Consider the following 26978-nt stretch of genomic DNA (forward strand, 5'->3'; position numbering starts at 1 on the left):
ACTTTATTTGGAAAACCCAAAAGACTCCATCCTCAAATTACTAGAACTCATACAGCAATTCAGTAATGTGGCAGGACACAAAATCAATGCACAGAAATCAGTTGCTTTCTTATACACTAACAACACAACAGTAAAAAGAGAAATTAGAGAAATGATTCCATTTACAATATCAGCAAATAAGATACCTCAGAATAAACCTAACCAAAGAAGTAAAGGATCTGTACACTCATGAAAGAAATTGAAGGGGACACAAAAAGATGGAAAAACATTCCATGCTAATGGATCAGAAAATAAACATTGTTAAAATGTCTATGCTGCCCAGAGCATTCTATACCTTCAATGCCATACTGATCAAAATTCCAATGACATTTTTCAAAGTGCTGGAACAAGCAATCCTAAAATTTGTATGGAATCAGAGAAGACCCTGTATCGCCAAGGAAATGTTGAAAAAGAAAAACGTGCTGGGGGCATCACGTTGCCCAATTTCAAGCTATATTACAAAGCAGTGATCACCATGACAGCATGGTACCAGCACAAAAACAGACATATAGACCAATGGAACAGAATAGAGAACCCAGATATGGACCCTCAACTCTATGGTCAAATAATCTTTTGACAAAGCAGGAAAAAATATGCAATGGAAAAAAGTCTCTTCAATAAATGATGCTGGGAAAATTGGACAGCTATATACAGGAGAATGAAACGCAACCATTCTCTAACACCATACACAAAGATAAACTCAAAATGGATGAAAGACCTCAATGTGAGACAGGAATCCATCAAAATCCTAGAGGAGAACATAGGCAGTAACCTCTCTGACATAGCCCACAGCAACTTTTTTGAAGATACATCTCCAAAGGCTAGTGAAACAAAAGCCAAAATGGACTTTTGGGACTTCATCAAGATAAAAAGCTTCCGCACAGCAAAGGAAACAGTCAACAAAACAAAGAGGCAACCCACAGAATGGGAGAAGATATTTGCAAATGACACTACAGATAAAGGGCTGATATCCAAGGTCTATAAAGAACTACTCAAACTCAACACTCAAAAAACAAATAACCCAGTCATAAAATGGGCAGAAGAAAAGACACTTTCCTGAAAAAGACATACAAATGGCTAACAGATACATGAAAAAATGTTCATCATCATTAGCCAACAGGGAAGTTCACATCAAAACCACATTGAGATATTGCCGTACACCAGTTTGAATGGCAAAAATTTACAAGGCAAGAAACAACAAATGTTGGAGAGGTTGTGGAGATACGGGAACCCTCTTACACTTTTGGTGGGAATGCAGGTTGTTGCAGCCACTTTGGAAAACTGTTTGGAGGTGTCTCAAAAAATTAAAAATAGAGTTACTCTATGACCCAGCAATTGCACTCCTGGGTATTTACCCCAAAGACACAGATGTAGTGAAAAGAAGGGCCATATGCACCCCAATGTTCATAGCAGCAGTATCTGTTATAGCCAAACTGTGGAAAGAGCCGAGATGTCCTTCAAGAGTTGAATAGATAAAGAAGATGTGGTCCATATATAGAATGGAATATTACTCAGCCATCAGAAAGGATGAATACCCAACTTTTACATCAACATGGATGGGACTGGAGGAGATTATGCTAAGGTGAAATAAGTCAGGCAGAGAAAGTCAATCATCATATGGTTTCACTTATCTGTGTAAGATAAGGAATAGCATGGAGGACATTAGAAGGAAGGGAAAAATGAAGGGGGGGAAATTGGAGGGAGAGATGAACCATGAGAGACTGGACTCTGAGAAACAAACTGAGGATTTTAGAGGGGAGGGGGGTGGGGGGATGTGTTCGCCCAGTGATGGGTATTAAGGAGGGCACGTACTGCTTGGAGCATTGGGTGTTATAGGAAAACAATGAATCGTGGATCACTACATCAAAAACTAATGATGTATTGTATGGTGACTAACATAACACAATAAAATAAAAAAAAAAGACCATTTACCTATTGGGCCATTCTGTGTCAGGACTATGTACTTGATCCTTGTTGTACAAGATCTTGTTTTACAGAAGAGTGTTCTTAAGATTTTAAGAAGGGTCTGCCTAAGATGTTCACCCACATTTATTTTGTTATTTTATGATTATCATTTCAATAGTTTTTTGGGGGTGGGATTATGGATTGTTAAAGCTAGAAAGAGTATTAGAGACAATATTTTGTAATAATCCCATTGTTTAGTTAAGTCTGTTGAGACCTGCAGATGTTCTGATTTATACTAGATCATCAAAGTAACGAGTAGCAAAAGTGAGACTTATGACATAGTGCTCCTCATGTTAAGTCATCTGTGTATTGTGTAGACTCAAAGAAGTGGAAAATTAGAAAGGCATCATCCTTCTCTTATTTAGTTACAGATAAAATCAACCTTGATATCTTTTTCCCCTTGAAACTGTGTTATAAGAGGACTTTTTCAGATAGAGCCAGCAGAGATATTTAAATTGGGTTTGTCCAAGATTCTTCTTTGAAATATATGTAAAAATTCACTATCTCTGCAGGTTGTGATGATGTCACAATAATCTTAGTTCTGATTAGCAGATAAAATGTTATCATTATTTCTTTTGTAATTTACTTAATATAAATACCATGTTAATTTTGAGTATAATTAAGTGTAAGCTTCTATTAAAATCATCTAAAGCTTTCTCGGGGCGCCTGAGTGGCTCAGTTGTTAAGCGTCTGCCTTCAGCTCAGGCCATGATCCCAGGGTCCTGGGATCGAGCCCCACATCGGGCTCTCTGCTCAGCGGGAAGCCTGCTTCTCCTTCTCCCACTCCCCCTACTTGTGTTCCCTCTCTCACTGTGTCTCTCTCTGTCAAATGAATAAATAAAATCTTTAAAAAAAAATTAAAAAACAATAAAATCATCTAAAGCTTTCTCTACAGATCACATGTACTAAGAGGCATAGTATTTATGTTACTAGTTTATAAAAGATGAAGTGTAGGAAAATACAAAAGGCAGTGGGGAAGGGTATATTTGAGAATTAATAAATTAACAGGGAAATACTATGCCCCACACCATAGGAGGCAGAAAAAAATGTATGTGTGTGCATGTGCACATATGTACATGTGTAGCCAACATAAACACATAGATGTATATATATAGGGTTATTGTCAAATATTTACCTTCCCAATTTTAAAAAAAAGAATCAGGAAATATACTTTTTATGGAAAGACAGTAAAAATATATAATGATTGATGCTAATGTCATCTAAATTGGTCAGTCACCTTCAGTGGGTAGAAAGGGAAATCTGAAGTTTTGGAGAATAAGGGACCTAGAATCACTTGTAAGGATTTGATTTAGGTTTTTTTTAAAGATTTTTATTTATTTGAGACAGCGAGAGTGAGAGAGAGAGTGCACACAAGCACAGGGAACAGCAGGTAGAGGGAGAGGGAAAAGCAGGCTCCCTGCTGAGCAGGGAGCCCAATGAGGGGCTGGATCCCAGGACCCTGGGATCATGACCTGAGCCAAAGGCAGACGCTTAACCAACTAAGCCACCCAGGTGCCCCAGAATTTGATTTAGTTTATAGCCTGAGTTATCTGAACTTAAAGTACATTTGCTGTGTGATGGTTTAGGTACTCATTGGTGTCAGTTAAATTATATGAGTGATGATAAACACTAACTGTATAAATTTATCTCTTTCTTTAATGTTTTCATATATAGGGTTTTGGGGGCTGTGTTTGCCTATTCCAGTGTGATGCTGGGAGCTGTGTTTTTTTGTGGTCGGCTGTTTTTATTTATTTATTTATTTTAGATAGTGGAGAGTTGTAGAGATTGCTCTGTGATGCATAGATTCTTTAAGCAGTATTCTTTAAATTTGAACTTAGGAATTGCCTATTTTGCCTGATGCTGTTTTGTTATTGACTGATTTAGACAGCTAATCCATTTCATATCACTTATCGTAGCTTTGAAATTTCATGGTCATCTGATCACTTTTCTTCAGTTAAAACAGGCAAAATGAAGTAAACTGTTTCCCACACTCTTGATATAGATATAGATATAAGTAGATAGATACATCTAGCTTATGATTAACAAAGCTAAATTATAGTTAGTATAATTTTAATATATCCAGATTAGTAATAATGATTTTTTCCATTTCTCAAGACAGTGTTCATATTTGGTAATCATTAAGTAACAGGTCAGTGATAAGAGATATATGATATCATATTTCACCACCTAGTCCCCTATTTCTCCCAACAATGTCCAGATTAGAAAAAAAAGATGTTATGATTCTTCTTTAGTAGATTACTGACATGAATTGATTATTTTATGTTGTCAAAATAAGTAGAGGTGTCTTATATTGGTATTTATAATCCATTCATATTTACTTTTAAAGTTTGTATGGAATGGCTATTACTACCTCAAATAAAATGCATATTTTTAATGCTACCGATGTTTTAGGAATTTCAAAAGAAGAATCATTGAACTATTAGATTTTTGTTCACTACATTAGTACAACATCAGTAGCATGTTTAGTCTCTAAACTGATATATGTTTTTATTACCCAGAAATATAAAGGTTACATTTAACTGAAAATGTACGTAAAAAACTGATTTACTGATATTTTGAAGCCCTCCATATCTAATTTTAGAAACCACTCTTTTTTTTTTTAAGATTTTATTTATTTATTTGAGACAGAGAGAATGAGAGACAGAGAGCATGAGAGGGAGGAGGGTCAGAGGGAGAAGCAGACTCCCTGCCGAGCAGGGAGCCCGATGCGGGACTTGATCCCGGGACTCCAGGATCATGACCTGAGCCGAAGGCAGTTACTTAACCAACTGAGCCACCCAGGAGCCCTAGAAACCACTCTTGACATATGTCTGTCTTAATAATCCTTTAAGAAATATTCTATTACAAGTGCGTTTTACTTAAACTCATGTGTAGCTATATGTAGGAAGTCCCTTAAGTTGGGGTGCCTGCTTCTCATAGGGTGGATTTTTCCTTCCTTTACTTCTCTTTCCATTCTGGACATTTATCCTTGCTGTGCTTCAATATTTTTCTTCCCTTGCAAAGTTGGTCCTTACTTCTGCTTTTTATTCATTTAGCATTTTTAAAAAAATTTGAACCCTTGGAAGTTAAGGTGGCAGAGTAGTAGGGGAGCCCTATGCTTGCCTCATCCCTGAACACAGCTAGATAAATATCAAATCATTCTGAGCATCCAGGAAATCGATCTGAGGACTGAGAAGATAATCTGCACAACTAGAAAGAGAAAAGAGGCCACATTGTGGAGGGTATGAAATGTGGAGATGTGATTTGGGGGAGAAAAGAATCATGGTGCTACAGAAGGAAGGGGCCCTGATCAGGGAGAGGGGAAAGAGAGAGAGAGAGAGAGAGAGAGAGAGAGAGAGAGAGAGAGAGAGAAAGAACACAAATGCAGGGCGTTGCTTAAGAAAACACTCACCTGAAACAATTGATGGGGAAAACAAGAGGGGCTGATTATTGCAAATTTTTACAAGCAGTGGAGCTCTAAGTCTGAAGTTTTATAAGTCTATGCCATCACCAGTGTGGAGCCTGGTGGGCATAGAGGTGCTCCTGTGGAGAAGGAGAGGAGAGGCCCAGTAGTGGACAGTGTGGTCTGAGGATTCTCTAAGTCACACTAGGAGGGACAGTTCCCATTCTTTGAATGCATTTAGGAGAGGTGTCACTGCCTCTCCAGGGACAGAGGAGTCCATGGGCACCATTGAGCTGGTCTGTTCATTAGTATAGGAACAGAGACACCTACTGAGGGCAGCTAACCTGGATGCTGGCTTTTTTCTGTGCTTCACCATAAACTCTAAGCCCCTACATGTTCCTGTGACTGACCTTCTGGAAAAAACCCACACCAGCCACAGTTCAGTGAGACGATCCTCCAGAGAATCAGCATGGGTCCATGCAGTGCCATGTCCCTAAAATTTGAAGTTTTGAAACCCAGCTGGCATGCCTGAGATAAAACACAGGAGCTTTGTGCCACCTGGTGTGCAGAAGGCTCAGACACAGATGGTAAAGATAGGGATCTGAAGGATGCCTGGGACAAACTAGGGGAGATTGTTTGCTCTTCTGAGAGGGCTTCCTGAATAGCTGTGGGCATGAAATCCCCTCTTCAGGGATGAGAGTCGGCTGATAAAATTTTTACCCCTGCCCATCAGCAAGGATGGACTTTAGTGAGCAGCACAATGCCCAGGGTGGAACCTTGCCCACTTACACCAGGTGCTTTTTTTTTTTTTTTTGGTTACAGTGGGGCAAGTGTCCCTGTGACTCAGCATCAGCAGGCCCCTCCCCCAGATGACCAGCACACACTGCCCCATTGCACCAAGTCTACTGACCACAGAGAGCTGCAAAGCTGTAGCTCTAGGAGAAATAGGATCTAGCCTCTTTTAACAAGTAGACTAAAACACACCTATTTTAAACTTGCTACACAGTGGACAAGGTCCAAGCACTCCCCACTGCAGACAAGGAGAAACTCTGCAGGGGAATGACCTGAGGAAAAGAGCAGCCAAAACACAACAGCAGAGTGCACACAGCATACACCAGAAACAATTCCGGAAGAACCAGGTCCTGGACAGTATACGACCTCTTCTTAATATAGCCATTACTCTCAGGAGCAGGAAACATAACAGACTTTCCTAACACAGAGAAGACAGAGAGCTACACAAAATGTCAAAATGGAGGAATTCATCCAAAAAGAAAGAACAAGAAGTCAAGGATAGGGATCTCATCAAAACAGATATAAGTAATATGCCTGAACCAGAATTTAAAACAACAGTCAGAAGGATACTAGCTTGGCTAGAGAAAAACACCAGGAGTCCCTCACCACAGAGATAAAAGACCTAAAACCTAGTCTAGCCAAAAAACAAACAAACAAACAAAAAATGGTATAATGGAGATGTGAAACTGACTGGATGTAATGCCCACAAGTAGGGAACAAGCAGAAGAACAAATAAGTGATGAAGATAAAATTGTGGAAAATAATGAAGCTGAAAAGAAGAGGGAAAGAAAAATATTGGATCACTAATGTACACTTAGGGAACTCAGCAACTATATGAAGCATAATAACATTCATATCATAGGAGGCCCAGAAGAAGAAGAGTGAAAAATGGGCGGAAGGTTTATTTGAGGAAATTAGAGCTGAAAACTTCCGTTCTTGGGAAGGAAACAGATATCCCAATCCAGAGGCACAGAGAACTCCCATCAAAATCAACAAAACAAACTAACACTAAGATATATCATAGTTAAATTTGCAAAATACAGCGATAAAGGTAAAATCCTAAAAGGAACTAGACAAAAAAGACGTCCCTAACGTACAAGGGAAGACAAATAAGGTTAGCAGCAGATCTCTCCACAGAAACATGACAGGCCAGGAGAGAGTAGCATGATAGATTCAACATGCTGAATGGGAAAAAAATACATATGCAGCCGACAATACTTTATCCAGCAAGGCTGCCATTCAGAAAAGAAGGAAATATAAACAGTTTCCCAGATAAAAAACTAAAGGAGTTCATGACCACTAAACCAGCCCTGCAGGAAACTCCCAAACTCTTTCTTTGAGGCCAGCATTACCTTGATTCCAAAACTAGGCAAAGATCCCACTAAAGGGATTTATAGGACAATATCCCTGATGTACATGGATGCAAAAATTCTGAACAAGAGGGCGCCTGGGTGGCTCAGTTGGTTAAGCGACTGCCTTCGGCTCAGGTCATGATCCCGGAGTCCCTGGATCGAGTCCCGCATCGGGCTCCCTGCTCGGCAGGGAGTCTGCTTCTCCCTCTGACCCTCCCCCCTCACATGTGCTCTCTCCCTCATTCTCTCTCTCTCAAATAAATAAATAAAAAATCTTAAAAAAAAAATTCTGAACAAGATACTCACAAATTGAATCTAACAGTACATTAAAAGAATTATTTGCTGCAATCAAGTGGTATCTATATCTGGCTGCAAGGTGGTTCAGTATTCACAAATCAATCAATGTGATACACCACATTAATAAAAGAAAGGACAAGAACCATATGATCCTCTCAATAGATACAGAAAAAAACATTTGATAAAATATAGCATTCATTCTTGATAAAAAACTTCAATGAATTAGGGGAATAGGTAATATACCTCAACGTCCTAAAGGTCATATATTAAAGACACACAGGTAATATCATTGTCAGTGGTGAAAAACTGAGAGCATTTCCACTACGGTCAGGAACAACACTAGGATGTCCACTCTCACCATTGTTATTTAACATAGTACTGGAAGTCCTAGCCTCAGCAATCAGACAACAAAAAGGAATAAAAGGCATTCAAATCAGCAAGGAAAAGTCAAACTGCCACTCTTTGCAGATGACAATACTTTATGTAGAAAACCCCCAAGACTCCATCAAAAAATTGTTAGAACTGATATATGAATTCATCAAAGTCACAGGATAGAAAATCAAGTACATTTGCATTTCTATACACCAATAATGAAGAAGCAGAAAGAGAAATCAAGGAATTGATCTCATTTACAATTGCACCAAAAACCATAAGATACCAAAGAATAAACCTAACCAAAGAGGTAAAAGAAAGGTACTCTGAAAACCATAAAACTCTAATGAAAAAAATTGAAGATGACACAAAGAAATGGAAAGACATTCCATGCTCATTCATTGGAAGAACAAACATTGTTAAAATGTCTATACTACCCAAAGCAATCTACACATTTAATACAATCCCTATCAAAATACCACCAGGATTTTTCACAGAGCTGAAACAAACAATCTTGAAATTTGTATGGAACAGGAAAAGCCCCTGAATAGCCAGAGGAATGTTGAAAAAGAAAACCAAAGCTGGGGCATCACAATGCCTGACTTCAAGCTATATTACAAAGCTGTCATCATCAAGACTGTCTGGTACTGGGACAAATAAAGACACATAGATCAATGGAACAGAACAGAAAACCCAGAAATGCACCCACAACTATATGGTCAATTAATCTTCAACAAAGCAGGAAAGAATATCCAATGGGAAAAAGACAGTCTCTTCAACAAATTGTGTTGGGAAAATTGGACAGCCACATTCAGAAGAATGAAACTATACCACTTTCTTACACCATACAAAAAATAAATTCAAAATTTATGAAAGATGAAAGACCTTAATGTGAGACAGGATACCACAAAAATCCTGAAGAAGAACACAGGCAGTAACCTCTTTGACATTAGCTATATCAGCTTCTTACTGGACATTTCTCTTGAGGAAAGGGAAAGAAAAGTAAAAATGAACTATTGGGACTTCATCAAGATAAAACTTCTGCACAGTGAAGGAAACTAAAAGGCAGCCTACAGAATGGGGGAAGATATTTGCAAATGACATATCTGATAAAGGGTTATTATCCAAAATCTATAAAGAAATTATCACACTCTGGGGCACCTGGGTGGCTCAGTTGGTTGAGCAACTGCCTTCGGCTCAGGTCATGATCCCGGGGTCCTGGGATTGAGCCCCGCATCGGGCTCCCTGCTCGGCAGGAAGCCTGCTTCTCCCTCTCCCACTCCCCCTCCTTGTGTTCCCTCTCTCTCTGTCTCTCTCTCTCTCTGTCAAATAAATAAATAAAATCTTAAAAAAAAAAAGAAATTATCACACTCAACATCCAAAAAGCAAATAATGCAGTTAAGAAATGGGCAGAAGACATACATGAATAGACTTTTTTCCAAAGACATACAGATGTCTAATAGACAGATGAAAAGTTGCTCAACATCACTCATCATCAGGGAAAGACAAATCAAAACTACAATGAGATACCACCTCACACCTGTCAGAATGGCTAAAATTAACAACACAGGAAAAAAACAAATGTTGATGAGAATGTGGAGAAAGCGCAACCCTCTTATACTGTTGGTGGGAATGCAACCTGGTGCAGCCACTCTGGAAAACAGTACAAGGTTCCTCAAAAATTTAAAAATATAACTGTCCTATGACCCAGCAATCACACTATTAGGTATTTATGCAAAAGATACGAAAATGCTGATTCTGCAGGGCACATGTACCCCGATGTTTACAGCAGCATTATCAACAATAGGCAAATTGTGGAAAGAACCTGTGTGCCCATCAACTGATTAATGAATAAAGATGTTGTATATATATACAATGAAGATTACTCAGCTATAAAATGAATGAAGCTTGACATTTGCAATGACATTGATGGTGGTAGAGTGTATTATGCTAAGTGAAAACAGAAAGATAAATACCATATGATTTCACTCATCTGTGGAATTTAAGAAACAAAACAGGTGAATATAGAAGTGGAAGAAAAAAATGGAGGCAAATCATAAGAGACTCTTAACTATAGAGAACAAACTGAAGGTTGATGGAGGGAGGTGGGCAGGGCAATGGGCTAAATGGGTGATGGGTATTGAGGAGGGCACTTGTGATGAGCACTGGGTATTATATGTAAGTGAAGAATCATTAAATTCTAATCCTGAAACCAATATTACAATATATGCTAACTAACTAGAATTTAAAGAAAAACTTGAAAAAATATAATGCAGTATAAAAATAGTGATAATGTGATAAAGGGAAAATTTCTGCAAAAGAAAAAATTCAAACCCTTGTCCTATAGATATGCAAAACTCTTTGATAAACAGTTATTGTTCGTCTAAATATTGATGCCTAACCAATAGAAGGTGTAGTTATGCTATACCACAAGGGATGCAAAGATAAATAGTATAAATAATTCAATAACTTCAATTTTTATAGACATTTTGTGGTTTTCAAAATTCTCAGTTGACTCTGTCACCCAGATCTGAAATAGATAGGGTCGGTTTTATTGCCATTTTATTTATTTTATTTTTTTATTTTTTTTTAAAGATTTTATTTATTTATTTGAGACAGAGAGAATGAGAGAGCGAGAGCACATGACGGGGGGGGCGGGTGGTCAGAGGGAGAAGCAGACTCCCCGCCAAGCAGAGAGCCCGATGCGGGACTCGATCCTGGGACTCCAGGATCATGACCTGAGCCGAAGGCGGTCGCTTAACCAACTGAGCCACCCAGGCGCCCTTTATTGCCATTTTATAGATGAGGGAACTAAAGAGCTGATCCTAGTAAATAGAATAATCCAAGCCACGTGGGAACTAGCTTGCCACCCTTGTTTGGTTTTCAGTCAGGACAAATTGATACTATTTTCCTAACCTAAATATTCTGTAATTACTTTCCAATATGTACATTATTTGAGGTGTTTTGTTCACCCTAGTTGTGTCTTGACATCTACATTATTATTACTATTAACACTCTTTCAAAGTAGACTGATACTTAGCTTGATTTTCAATGACCCTAGATTATTCACTGCATGAGAAGAGTACATCAAGCTGTTTCCCAGATCTTTTCATGTATATTTTAACAAATCCACAACTAAATCCTCTTGGAATTTCTGGGTTATCAAACTGGCCTATCTGCCCAGAAATATAGCAAATGTTTGAACAGATGGATATTGCATTATTACATAAAACTGAAACAATTATGCTTTAAAATTTCTCTTCTTTATTTTCATTTTTATTTTAATTCCAGTATAGTTAACATACAGTGTTATATTAGTTTCAAGTATATAATATAGTGATTCAACAATTCCATACATCACCCAGTGCTCATCATGACAAGTGTACTCTTTTATCCCTGTTATCTATTTCACTTATGCCCCACCACCTTCCCTCCTATAACCAGTTTATTCTGAATAATTAAGAGTCTGTTTCTTGGCTTCTCTCTCTCCCCTCCTTCCATCTCTCTCTCTCTCTCTCTCTCTTTTTTCTCCTTTGCTCATTTCTTTTGTTTCTTAAATTCTACATATCAGCGAAATCATATGATATTTGTCTTCCTCTGACTTACTTCACTTAGCATTATACTCTCTAGGTCCATCCCTCTTATTTTGTTTTGACCTGTTTTCTGGAGGTATCTATGTTCAGTACCATAGTCCTAGGAAGTAGTCATAATAGCATTATATAGTATGATTTCCTAATGGATTGTCTTCAGCTTCTCTTTCTCATTAACAGGTGATTTCAAATCAGTTAATCAAAAGATTGAAGCATTAGTGTATTTGGCAGTTTGTTTTGAACTCTATCAGTATATTTTCCCTGTGTTATAGCCTTGTTGGGCCCCTGAATTAAAAAGATGATCACAGAGTGTAGAGGTCAGAGCATACTATTTTAGTTGTGATTGAGCCTTCATAATTTTTATATTTATCAACAATTACGATGATATTCCAAAAAAACCCACTAACTCACAATCATCCTTGTCTCAGATTTGTCATATGGTGTTGAAAAGAACAGTGGTTCCTATTTCAAAGTTATTAGATTTTAATTTCACAGTAGCAACTTTCTTTACAGAGATCAACTATGATCAGGTACTATGTATAAGTTTGCTAGGGCTGCCATAGCTAGGTACCACAGACTAAGTAACTTAAACAACAAATTTATTTTCTCACAATTCTGGAGGCTAGCATTTCAAGATCAAGATGTTGGCAAAGTTGGTTTCTTCTGAGGCCTCTTTCCTTGGCTTGTAGATGGTTGTCTTCTCCCTGTGCTTTCACATGCTTTTTCTTCTGTGTGTATCTATGTCTTAATCTCCTCTTCTTGTAAGAACAGCAGTCATATTTGATAAGGGTCCATCCTAATGACCTTATTTTACCTGAATTACCTTTTTTAAGGCCCTGTTTCCGAATAGTTACATTCTGAGGTACTGGGGGTTGCACATGAATTTTGAGGGGAAACAGTTCAGCCCATTAACATATTGTGTACCTTTTTGTTTCATTAAGGGAAGTGATATATCTGACAAAATTTGTTATCCTCAAGTCCAAATTTTATCTCTGTGTCCCCAGTGGGTAGCACAGTGCCTAATACATAGCATGTGCTCCATGAATGCTGTTGATTTTTCTGAATGAGTGAATAATTAAAGATAAAAGGCAGTATATATGGGAAGATTATGTAATATATCACAACTTTATTATACCAGGATAGAGAAAATTTTTTGAAGATGATTCACTCTTAGGAGAAAACAAATGGATTGCTGATAGGTACATTACTATCTTATTTCAGGCTAGAATGCTGCCAGTCTAAAGCTTTGGAATGTTGCAGAACCAGAAGAAAGTGAAGTAGAGGAAGGAAGGAGGGCTGCAGTTGACAAAAAAAAATGTTTTAATAGTAAACATCAATAAGTATAGCCTTGGAGAAGCTGAGAAATGTTAGGCAATAGACAAGAATGGGCTGGGGAGAAGATGAAATAAGAAAGACCAATATTGGAAATGATGACACAGAGAGTATCAGATAATTTGGCAGTAAAAAAAAAAAAGAGCACATGCAAATTATAAAACATTTCTGTAATAAGTAGCTGTGTGTATGTGTGTGTGTGTATTTGTGTAGATATCTATATTTATATACCTATATAACTGTATCTTAGAAGCACCTAAATAGTACTGTTCAATCCTGAGCATGTATCAGAATCATCTGGGGAGGTTTTAAAAAATGCTAGGTCTCACCCTAGTTCTACTGAACCATAATCTTTGAGGGTGGGACTCAAACATATATATTAAATAAATATTTATTTTACTAGTGATTTTTATTTGCAGCTAGGGCATTGTAAACTACTGTTTACTTAAAGGCAAACTGGCCATAATTTAGTAATGTAATGCATAGTAGTTGTTTGCTTAGGACCATATGTTTTTAATAGAGAAGACAGATGACCAATCAGTAAGTTAATATCAGCATTTTTTAAAAGTACAGATTCTGGAGTCATTATGTCCTTCATTTATGTTGAATACAACACAGTGTAATAAAAATACTGACCATGAATAATCTGGAAAAATGTTTATATTCCTCACACTCTAAGGAAAAAAAAAATGCTTATTTCATTAAATTTGGAAATAAAGTCAGTTCTGTTCAAAACTGACACAATTCCATTATCCAGAATGAATTCCTGTTTCCCTATTTCCTTTATATATTAGAAAAAAATCATTCTGGATAAGTATTTTTCTCCTTTTTTTCAAGGCATTTAAAAATAATTTTGAGGGTTTTTTTTTTTTACTAGTTAATTTATCTTTAAAATCTTTCTTTTTACAATTGAGAATAAGCTGATGGTTGCCAGAGGGAAGGGAAACTGGAAGATGGGCAAAATGGATGAAGTGAATTGGTAGATACAGGCTTCCAGTTACAGAATGAATAAGTCATGGGAATAAGAGCTACAGCATTAGGGAATATAGTCACTGGTATCGTAATAGCGTTGTATGGTGACAGATAGTAGCTACACTTGTGATGAGCATAGGATATCATATAGGATGGTTGAATCACTACCTTGTACACCTGAAAGTAATGTAAATTGTATGTCAACTATACTAAAAAATAATAAATACTATATATTATAGTGAATATACCAGTAGCCCATAATTTATATATACATATTTATATATATTTAATAATTTATATATACATAAATTAAAACAAGTATTGTATGGTATTATATGGTATTATTATACCATAATGAATACCAAATTATTATTATACCATAATAAATACCAAATAAATAAAAACAAATATTATTGTATGGTATTGTATGGTATTATTATACCATAATATATACTATATATATGTGTATATATATATACACATATATATAGTGAATATACCAGTAACCCATAATTTATATGTATATATATATATATATACATATATATATGTATATATATATATATATAAATTAAAACAAGTTTTCCTTCATTCCCTTTTTATGAAATTGCGTCAATTTCTATGGCTGTCTGCTCCCATAAAATCAAACAAGTATTGTGGTAAGCCTTAGGAATGCAGAAATGAATGTGATAATACCTGCATTCAGGAAGCTCACAGTCTAGTGGGAGAGAAAGACAAGTTAATGAGTTATTAGGACACAGTGTAACAATATTTTATGGGGGCAATCCACTGGGAAAAGTGGTCTTTTCTAATCTAGTAGTATTTTCATGTTGGAAACTTTTTATGGTAATGCTGCCAAAAATTGAAAGGTATGTTATATTTTTGAAAGATGGGCATCTGTGGATTTTAATTAAGAGAAGAGGCATTGGGCAGACACTTTCATTTGGAAGACATTCTTAGGTTTGGTGAAACTAACTAGAGTATAGTTGTTTCCTTGGTGATAGTAGCTAGAATAGAGTACAGTTGTTTCCTAGCTCTGAACATTTTTAAAAACCTAATGTCATCATGACCCATGTTTATAATGATGATCTTAAATGGCAGAAACTAAAGTACTTAAACGTAAAAATGCTGTACTGTGTTCAACATAGAATCACAGACTTGTGGAGAACCTTAAAGACCCATCTGATATAACCTGTTTGTCATGTGAGAACAGTGAAGAAGAATAGTTTGTGATTTAGCCAAGGTTGCTTATCTTATGTATGGCAGAGCTAGGAGCAAAACTTAGTCTACTGACTCTTCTACTAGTGTTCTTTCAGGTGGAGAAAAATTCCAATACGTGTTTTTATTATATGCTCTGAAGACCAGTAGTATATTCATAGTATGTGGTGAAAACTCAGTTAACCATAATATTAAGAGTATACAGTGATATTGCTTTTGTTATACACATATTCTATTGCAAAGGTGCATACAGATATGCTGTACTTTAATCGCAGAATGGTAGCTACAAAGCATATGTATTTCCATTAAAAAAAGTTTTTGACTTTTTTTGGGAAAGTCACTCTCATATCTACTTAGGAGTCTGCTGAAATACTATTTTAATGTAAAACAAACATCCATGGACATACTTTTAGAGCTGATTCGTCATTTCTGGCTGATTAGTGATTACAGATACCTAAAGCTAAAATTCCTTTGCCTACCCTCATGAGAGAGTGAATGTTTGACTATTTGTGTAACATGGAAGTTATTTTAGCTGCCATGAAGTCTAGTTTACTTGGGATTCTGCTCACGCCCACTTGGGCCATAGTCACTATTTATTAATCAATCAATTAATGCATGAATTGATTGAGAATATTTTTTGCCATCCAGACCAGAATTTAATATGGTGTTCTGGAAAGCTACCAAGACTTCTAGACATTGTGATTAACTGGTCATGTGAACTTAAACTCTGTGGGCCTCAGTTATTTCCTCTATAGTTAGAATGTTAGATACTATATCCCAGCTCTTGTTATTTTGTGATATGTAATACATTTGAGATTTTTTTCATCCTAGCTACTGTGCTTCTCTAGGGACTAGAATTACACCTCACTTGAGTATAATCTTCACAGCTGAATAGAGTCCTACATCAAAAAGCAGGAACACTCCCTGGGTGGCTTCTTTTCTGCCTGACCCAGGTTGTAGGAAATCTGGCATATAATTTATATGCAAAGTTTCAATAAAAATAGGGTCATGGCCTGGAAACATGTGTTTGGGCTTTGCAGATTTTGTTTTCCTATAGCCAGTTTTTCTTTTCAATGATGTAGCTAGTTGGACATTTAAACATTTATATATCACTACTTAAAAGGCTACTGAAATTCCATTTCAGAGAACTTTTGAAGCTCACATATTTTGCCATGCCCTATAATTTACAAGGTTTTATCTGTCTCTTGACTTTCTCTGCAGCCACCTCATAATTCATACTCCAGGGAGGGTCTTTTGTTTTGTTTTTTTAAGTAGGCTCTACACCCAATGTGGGCCTTGAACTCATGACCCTGAGATCAAATCACATGCTCTACAAACATTAAGAATTGCATGCTCAACAGACTGAGCCGGTCAGGCACCCCTCCAATGAGGGCCTTAAAACTGTTAGTTGTTGATGTTTTTCTTTTGTCACTACCTAGTTGGAAGGGAATCCTGAAGCATAGATTTTATGTGCTTATATTTACATGCAATTATATAACAGGGGTGGTGGTGTATCTCTATGTGTTAGAAAATAGGGAAGTGAATATACTAGTAGCCCATAAAACCCTGTGTTAAGGTGAAAGAGTTCGATAGTCAGTTAATTTCTGGTGTGATTTCTGGTTCTAAATTGAGCTAATCATTAGATGTTGCAACTGGATTTGAGTGTTGTTTGGATTTCTTTTTACAGGATGAAGATGTTGTTAAAGAAATCCCTATTACTCATCATGTTAAGGAAGGATATGAGAAGGCCGATCCTGCACAGTTTGAGTTGCTCAAGGTTCTTGGTCAGGGATCCTTTGGAAAGGTAATAAATGCTTTATTCCACATTTTTTTCTCTTCTGAACATTTAGCCAAAATAATATACATATAGATAGAAATTTGGAAAATATGCCATTTCTAAATTTGTCAAAGGATACACACAAAGGTAACTCTCTAATTTTACTCTTTTTATTTCTGTTGTACTTTTAGTCCCATTTCTTTATACTTATGTATAATAATCAGTGTTTTCCAGTACCATGGGCTCACTCATGTTTTAGGACAAAATATAGCATGCTATTTATTAACTGCCTAAATCAAAGTAGTTTGATTTTTTTTTAAAGTCTTCCTTTTTTCTCTATTCATATGCTGGCATGATCACAGCTTGCTCTTTCCTAGTGATTTTATCTATATTCCTTAGCTCTATCACAAATGTCAGAATGTATTTCAAGGGAGAGAGCAAAATTGAGAAAGATTAACTCTGAAATCACTGAAACTGTTTATTAAGTGCTTACTGCCATAAGATTCTCAGAAGTGTGTAGGTCTGGTTCTTGACGTTTGTACAGCTAATAACATCCAAGACATGAAAGTTACTGTACACACACAGTAATTAACAGCCCTTAAGAAAACAACAACAACAACAACAACAACAATGTAAGGGGAGAAAGATAAAGTGAAGCTACTAATTTGAGGGTGTCTGATATTTAGTTTCAAAAGGGAAAAGTGGGGTAACTGAATGGTGATTATTATGATCTGAATCATTTTAAAAGAAAGATATTTATTTAACACCCAGTATGTGCACATTTATAAAAGCAGTATTAGTGAATATAAAATTGACATTGTCTTAAAGTAATCTGATATCTGTGTGGTATAGAATGTAACATATTAAATACAGAGAAATGTTTTCAGGTCACAACAAAGACAAACTGTGGTAGATTATGGTTTGATAGTAAATTAGTACAGAGGTATATGAAGACAAGGAGATAGGACCTGAATACTTGTACTGGGGAGAATAAAACTTTAAAAGATTGTGTGTGTGGGGTGTGCTTATAGAACTGACCTGTAGAGTAGGCATGTGCATTCTGCATACCTATATGTTTTTTTTAAATTTCTTAAAGTACATTATTCTCTTAATTATTTTACACTGTATTTTTATGATGTTAATTTTAGAGGAAGAGATGCAGTTCTTTTATATCCCAAATGTATAAATGCTTAAATATCAACTTTAAAATTTCACCAGGCAAACATTTCAAGCCATTAAAATCATTGCTTTTTCATTTGATGTATATATCTATTCATATGTATATTTATTTATATCCAGCTTTGCTCCAGAAATGATTTAAGGTTTTCATAGATGAATACGAAATAAAATAAAGTTAAAAATAAGTTGAGATGATTACAGCAGGAAAGATTAGATGAAGCCAGTGATATAATCTTGTTGTTTACAAATGACATAAAAGCCTATGAGTCTCCTAGAAGTGGGAACAAAATGAAGACTTAAAATTTCTGGCAGCCATTATAAAAAAGTTGATACTTTTAATTGCATAATTATGACAGTATCTTTAAGGTTGTAAACAGATCTAACAGACCAGAAAATTTTTTTTTTCTCATGGGGATTCATAGAATACAATATAACATAATGTAATGTCTTCAATAACATCTTCACATTAAATATAGCAACATGTGGACAAGTTGTCAATGTAGTCCTTAAATTCAGGAAATACTCAGCTTTGTGCAGGAACTTCAGTTTAACAAGGATATCAAAGAAGACTTTTTAAAATTTGTAATACTAAAATACAAAGTAATGATCTTCATGCAATTCATCAACCAAAGAAATATTAAGGAGGTGGCTTTTTTTTTTTTTTCCTAGGATGTGAACCTACATGCTTGTCAGTACTACAACATTTGCATGGACATTGGGTAGATGTGACTTGTTATATGCTGAACCTATGCAGGAATTTGGCCAAAGCTGCAAATCAAAGTGTAGGAGAAATTCCAAGAAACTTTGGGCTGCGGCCTTATTTAGTTGTCTGCAAAAGTTCCATTGTTAAAATGAAATAAATAGAATTATGGCCTATATAAAGCCTTGCAATTAGATATTTTATAGCATATTTAATAGGGGAAAACACTATTAAAATCATTTTAAAGTTGTATTTCAAAGAAGCTTGCATTATCTCATGAAATAAGCATATAAAATTCTGTACTGAACACACCAAGTATAATGCTATTAATGATCATTAATGTATGGATTGAAATGTAGTATACCAAACAGCTTACATTAATTATTTTAAAACACATCAAATAAAACACATGAAAATATGTCTGAAATTGTCAGACTAGCTTTCCTTGTATTTCACATGCCAAGTAATATTTATACAACACATACCTTTTTTTTTTTTTTTTTAAATCTTTTTTTTTAATTTTATTTATTTATTTGAGACAGAGAGAATGAGAGAGAGAGCACATGAGAGGGGGGAGGGTCAGAGGGAGAAGCAGACCCCCTGCCGAGCAGGGAGACTGATGCGGGCCTCGATCCCGGGACTCCAGGATCATGACCTGAGCCGAAGGCAGTCGCTTAACCAACTGAGCCACCCAGGCGCCCCAACACATACCTTTTAACATTCATGGATTATAATTTTTTTACTTATGTGATAATACAGTATAGGACTTAAAAATGAAATTTTTAAAAGATTTATTTATTTGAGAGAGAGAGAGCACATGCACGTGCATGCACACAAGTGGAGGGAGGGGAAGAGGGAGAGAATTTCAAGCAGACTCCCTGCTGACTGCAGAGCCAGACCCAGAGCTCGATCTCACCACCCATGAGATCATGACCTGAGCTGAAACCCAAGAGTCAGATGCTCAACTGAATGAGCCACCCAGCTGCCCCTAAAAATGAATTTTTGAAAATACTAAACCCTTGTCCTCTTGAGTCATTTTCAAGAGATAGTTTTATAAATGTTTACATCTTAAAATTTCTTACAGTTTTTTCTCTTCAATCAATGTTAAAGCTGTGTGATCTTTAAGTTCACGTGAACAAATACTTATGGAGTACTTATTAATGGAAAATATAGAAGTCCATGCGACCAAAAGAGGTATATTGGAGTAACTCACTCACTCATTTCTTTTCTGAACTGTTTCCAAGAATTGGATTAGTGTGACTGAAAAGAAACCTCTTTGAACAGGATAGATATGTTTTTAGATACAGTAGTTTGAAGCCATGCAACTTCTTCTGTAGTTGATCATGGGAAGAGAGCAGAGAGGATATTTTCTTATGCTAGTTCAGTCCATCTAAGATCTGAAAAGAACAAATCAGGTGATGAACAAACAATTATTTCTCTAGACTATAAATGATGGCTTCTATTAGATGCCATATTAGGATACTAGTGAGTATTAGAAGAGCTAGGGAAAAAGTGATTGCTTTGTGCAAGTGTCTTCCTGAAAGTCTGGACCATTTTTTTTCTCTCTTCTTTGCTTCTTTTTGCCCTCTATATTCCATTCTTTTCATCCCTACTAAGGGCTATGTTTTAGAACAGTAGTTCTCAATGTGTGGTCTCTCTACTCTTGGGCATCCATAAGACACTTTCATGGGGTCCTCAAGGTCAAAACTATTTTAGAATAATACTAAGATACTATTTGTAAAACTTCTGACACCTTGGCACAACCAAAGCAGTGACTACAAATTATGTCAGTAGTCATTGTACTCATTGCTACATACTTGGCAGTTTAAAAAAATGCAAGTTTTACTTCAAATTGTCCTTGATGAGGTGTTAACAATTATTAAATTTCTCAAATCCCAACCCTTGAGTACACTTCTTTTTAATGTTGTGTGATGAAATGAGAAGTACATATAAAGAACTTTAGCTGTATACCAGAAGCTGCATACCATCAAAACAAAGCACTTGTGTGATTTTTTGAATTGTAAGCTGAACTAGCCACTTTTTCCATAGAACACCATTTTACTTGAAAGAATGATTGACAGGGAGCCTGGGTGGCTCAGTTGGTTAAGAGTCTGCCTTCGGCTCAGGTCATGATCTCAGGGTCCTGGGACTGAGTCCCACGATAGGCTCTCTGCTCAGTGGGGATACTGCTTCTCTCTCTCTCACTCTCCCTTTATGCTCTTCCTCTCTCTCTCTCTCAAATAAGTAAAATCTTTAAAAAAAAGAATGACTGACAAACTATGGTTACTTAAACTTGGGTATTTGGTAGATGTTTCCTCAAAAATGAATGGAAGGGATCCTGTTATTTCATGGGAAACAACTGACAATATTTTTGTCAGTGATAAAATTTGAGCTTTGAAGCAAAAAATTAGCTTTGGAAAATTTTTATTTGACACTGTGAGCTTGACATCTTAATACTCAAAAAACTTTTCCGATGAGATCACTGCTGTTCAACATTTGGAAGATTTGCATAACTCAGTGAAGCAATATTTTTGAGATTACCAACACATGATATCAAATCAGATAGTACAAAATCCATTCAAAGTGTAAGGTAGACCAATGGATTATTATGTAACAGAATATGGACAGTTAATTTATATGGTTTCAGATTCTCTATTGTAACCAACCTTTAAGAAACTGCCACTTTTTAAGTTCTTCTGTCATATCAAAGAAGAATAAGCACAATTATATGAAAAAGCTATTAAAATAGTCCTCCCTTTTCTGTATACATATCTGTGTGAGGCCTGATTTTCTTTCTCTACTTCAAGCGAAACAACTTAATTGCAACAGATTGAATGTAGAAGCAGATACAAGAATCCAACTCTTTTCTGTTAAGTCAGGTATTAGAGATTTGCAAAAATGTTTATTAATGTCACTTTTCACATTTTTTTTTTTGCTTTGGAAAATATAGTTATCTTTAGAAAAATATTTATGTTCGCATGTAGCAAGTTTATTATTTTTAATGAATCAATACATAGATGTTTTTCTCTGTTTTAATTTCTTCTTTTTAAAAGATTTTATTTATTTATTGAGAGAGAAAGTACAAGCTGGGGAGAGAGGCAGAGGGAGAGGGAGAAGCAGACTCCCTGCTGAGCAGGGAGCCTGATGTGGGGCTCCATCCCAGGAACCCGGGATCATGACCTGAGCCAAAGGCAGATGCTTAACCAACTGAGCCACCCAGGCCCCTCTCTGTTTTAATTTCTAATATGGTAAATATCAATAGATATTACCCACAAAAAACTCCAAAAACTCTCTGGAGTATTCACTAATTTTTAAGATTGTAAAAAATTCCTGAGACCAAAAGGATTGAGAACTGCTTTCCTTTATGAGTCTGATAAAAATAGTTCTCCTCCTTGTGGTGGAGTCATCATTCATGAAATGACTTCACTCCTTTTATTGTTGTTATATTGGTCACATGATATTGATTAGGAAAAAGGAAACTGGGTATCTGAAACTTATGAGTCTGGTGCTTAGGGTTAATGCCATTTGTTTAGCTGAAGCTTTGTGTGTGTGTGTGTGTGTGTGTGTGTGTTGTGGCAATTCAATTAATCTGATTTTTTTCTTTTTTTAAAGTTTTTATTTTGGTTCCAGTTAGTTAAAATATAGTGTAATATTAGATTCTGGTGTACAATGTAGTAATTCAACACTCCCTTACAATACCTGGTGCTCATTACAAGTGCACTCCTTAATCCCCATCACCTATTTTACCCATCCCCCCACCCACCTCCCCTCTGGTAACCATCAGTTTGTTCTCTATATTTAAGAGTCTGTTTCTTGGTTTGCCTCTCTTTTTTTTCCATTTGCTTGTTTATGTTGTTTCTTAAGTTCCATCTCTGAGTGAAGTCATATGCTATTTGTCTTTCTCTGACAGACTAATTTTACTAAGAATACTACTCTCTAGCTTCTTCCATGTCCTTGCAAATGGCAAGACTTCATTCTTTTTAATGGCTGCATAATATTCCATGGTGCATGTGTGTGTGTGTGTGTGTGTGTGTGTGTGTGTGTGTCAAATCTTTTTTTTCACATCTAGGATTAGGGTTTGGTTTAGGGCCAGAATGAGGGTTAGGATTAGGGCCAGGGTGAAGTTCTGCACCTATTATCCTGCAGTTCAATGACCTCTCCAGAGAGGTAACTTTAGGGTTAAGGTTAGGGCATGGTTGGGGTTAGGGGTTAGGGTTAGTGTTTGGGTTAGTGTTAGGTTTTCTTTCTTTTTTTTTTTAAAGATTTTATTTATTTATTTGAGACAGAGAGAATGAGAGACAGAGAGCATGAGAGGGAGGAGAGTCAGAGGGAGAAGCAGACTCCCTGCTGAGCAGGGAGCCCGATGCGGGACTCGATCCCGGGACTCCAGGATCATGACCTGAGCCGAAGGCAGTCGCTTAACCAACTGAGCCACCCAGGCGCCTGTGTTAGGTTTTCACTTAGAATAATACTCTCTACCTTGATCCACGTCTTTGCAAATTGCAAGATTTCATTTTTTTATGGCTGAGTAATATTCCATTGTATCTATGAACCAAATTTTCTTTTTCCTCAGATCAAGGATTATGGTTCAGTTTAAGACTAATGTAAGGGCTAGGGTTAGAGTTAGGCCTAGGGTGAGGGAATGTGCCTATTATCCTGCAGTTCAGAGACCTCTCCAGAGTGATCTGTTTAGGATTAGAGTTAGGGTTGGGGTTTAGTGGTTAGCAGTTAGGGGTTAGGGTTTCAGTTAGGATTAGATTTAGAGCTAGGGTTATGGTTAGAATGAGGCTATGTCCCTCCTTTCCTGCAGTTCAGATACCTCTCCAGAGGTTAGGTTTAAGGTTAGAACTAGTTTAGAGGTAGAGTTTAGTAGTTATTGGTAAGGGATAGAGTTAGGTATAGGCACAGGGCTAAGGTTAGGGTTAGGGTTTGTTTTGGCATCCTGTATTTCAGAGACCTCTCCAGAGAAGAACCTCAAACTTCTTTAGGGGTGAGAATAACGAATAAACAAGGGTGCCATCCATGGAGTGAGGTAAAGAGGGGACTTGGTGTTCTAGATACTTTTTTAGTGGAAATTTAATTGGTCATTCTGTTTTTTGTTCCTTTTGGGTCTTTTTACCTCAAGTTTTTATTTAAATTCCTGTTAGTTAACATACAGTGTGATATCAGTTTCAGGTGTAGAATTTACTGATTCAAACTTATATACAACACCCAGTGCTCAGCACAACAAACGCCCTCCTTAATCCCTGTCACCTATTTAACCTATTCCCCTGTCCACCTCCCCTCTGGTAATCAGCACTTTGGTCTCTATTGTTTAAGAGTCTGTTTCTTGGTTTTTCTTTCTTTTTTCCCCTCTATTTCCATTTGTTTTATGTCTTAAATTCCACTTATGAGTGAAGTCATATGTTTTTTTTCTTACTCTGACTAACTTATTTCGCTTAGCATAATACTCCCTAGCTCCATCCACGTCGTTGCAAATGGCCAGATTTCATTTGGTTTTATGGCTGAGTAATAATCCACTGTATGTACATACCACCTCTTCTTTATCCATTCATCAATTGATGGACATTTGGGCTCTTTCCTTAATTTGGCTATTGTTGATAGTGCTGCTGTAAATATTGGGGCACATGTATCACTTCAAATCAGTACTTTTTTATCCTTTAGGTAAATACCTAGTAGTGCAATTGCTGGATCATTCTATTTTTAACTTTTAACTGGAGGTTCTATTTTTAACTTTTTGATGAACATCCATACTCTTTTTCAGATTGGCTGCTCCAGTTTGCATTCCCACCAACAGTGTAAGAGGGTTCCTCTTTCTCCAAATCCTTGACAACATCTGTTTCCTGTGTTGTTAATTTTAGCCAATCTGACTGGTGTGAGGGGATGTCTCATTGTAGTATTGATTTGTCTTTCCCTGATGATGAGTGATGTTGAGCATTTTTTCATGTATCTGTTGGCCATCTAGATGTGTTTTTTGGAAAAATGTTTATTCATGTCTTCTGCCCGTTTCTTAACTGGATTATTTCTTTTTTGGGTGTTGATTTTTATAAGTTGGTTATATACTTTGGATACTATCCCTTACAAATATCTTCTCCATTTTATTGGTTGCCTTTTAGTTTTGTTGTTTCCTTCACTATGCAGAAACTTTTTATTTTGATGAAGTCTCAACAGTTTATTTTTGCTTTTGTTTCCCTTGCCTCATGAGACATATCTAGTAAGAAGTTGCTATGGATAATGTCAAAGAGGTTACTGCCCATGTTCTCCTCTAGGATTTTGATGGTTTCCTGTCTCATATTTAGGTCTTTCATCCATTTTGAATTTATTTTTGTGTATGGTGTGAGAAAGTAGTCCAGTTTCATTCTTATGCATGCTACTGTCCAATTTTCCCAATACCATTTGTTGAAGAGATTGTCTTTTTTTTCCATTGGATATTCCTTCCTGATTTGTGGAAGCTTAATTGATCATAGAGTTGTTGGTTCATTTCTGGATTTTCTATTCTGTTCCATTGATCTATGTGTCTGTTTTTATCCCAGTACCATACAGTCTTGATCGCTACAGCTTTCTAATGTAACTTGACAAAGTCCAGAATTGTGATGCCTCCAGCTTTGGTTTCCTTTTTCAAGATTCCTTTGGCTATTCAGGGTCTATTGTAGTTCCATACAAATTTTAGGACTATTTGTTCTAACTTTGTGAAAAATGCTGGTGGTATTTTGATAAAGACTGCATTAAATGTGTAGATTGCTTTGGGTAATATAGACATTTTAACAATATTTGTTCTTCCAATCCATGAGAATAAAATGTTTTTCCATTTCATTGTGTCCTCTTTAATTTCTTTCATCAATGTTTCATAGTTTTCAGAGTAAGAGATCTTTACCTCTTTGGTTAGGTTTATTCCTAGGTATCTTATGGTTTTTAGTGCAATTGTAAATGGGATTGATTCCTTGATTTCTCTTTCTGCCTCTTCATTATTGGTGTGTAGATATGCAACAGTTTTCTATATTTTGATTTTGTATCCTACGACTCTACTGAACTTGTTTTTCTAGCAGTTTTTTGGTGGAGCTTTTGGGCTCATGTCATCTGAAAATAATGAAAGTTTGAATTTTTTGCTGATTTGGATGCCTTTTTATTTCTTTGTGTTGTTTGATTGTTGTGGCCAGGACTCCCAGTCCTAAATTAAATAACAGTGGTGAGAGTGGATTCCTGTCTTGTTCCTGGCAGTAGATGAAAGCTCTCAGTTTTTCCCCATTGAGGATGGTAATAGCTGTGGGTTTTTCATATATGACCTTTATGATTTTGAGGTATGTTCCTTTTAATCCTACCTTGTTGGGGGTTTTTATTATGAATGGATACTGTTCTTTGTCAAATGCTTTTTCTGCATCTTGAAATGATCATATTGTTTTTAACCTTTCTTTTATTAATGTTATATATCATATTGATTCATTTATGAATATTGAACCACCCTTGCCACCCAGGAATAAATCCCACTTGGTTCTGGTGAAAAAAATTTTTTTAAGATTTCGTTTTTAAGTAATCTCTGCACCCAATGTGGGGCTTAAACTTACAACCCCGAAATCAAGGGTCACATGGTCTACCAACTGAGCAAGCCAAGCGCTCCTGATTTTTTTTTTTTTTTTAGTCTGTTGTGGATTCCGTTTGCTAGTATTCTAGTGAGAATTTTTGCATCTGTGTTTCTGTGATATTGGCCTGTAGTTCTCTTTTTGTGGTGTCTTTATCTGGTTTTGGGATCAGGGTAATGCTGGCCTTACAGAATGAATTTGGAAGTTTTCCTTCCTTTTGTATTTTTTGGAATAGTTTGAGAAGCATACGTATTAACTCTTCTTTAAATATTTATTAGAATTCACCTGTGAAGCCATCTGGTTCTGGACTTTGGATTGTTGGGAGTTTTTTAATTACTGATTCCATTTCATTGTTGGTAATTGCTCTGTTCAAGTTTTCTACTTCTTGTTTTAGTTTTTGTAACTTATATGTT

At 36.2% G+C, this 26978-nt stretch overlaps 1 protein-coding gene across 1 annotated transcript in view; it reads left to right on the top strand.

The window, feature by feature from the left end:
• RPS6KA6 (ribosomal protein S6 kinase A6) overlaps positions 1-26978 on the top strand; it is a 196819-nt gene that overhangs the window by 64406 nt on the left and 105435 nt on the right. The window contains exon 3 of the mRNA XM_021690974.1: positions 17020-17136. Coding sequence (XP_021546649.1) covers positions 17020-17136 — 117 coding nt within the window. The remainder of the gene's footprint in view (positions 1-17019; positions 17137-26978) is intronic.

This window comes from Neomonachus schauinslandi, chromosome X (genome assembly GCF_002201575.2).
Source record: "Neomonachus schauinslandi chromosome X, ASM220157v2, whole genome shotgun sequence".
In the NCBI taxonomy this organism is placed as follows: Eukaryota; Metazoa; Chordata; class Mammalia; order Carnivora; family Phocidae; genus Neomonachus; species Neomonachus schauinslandi.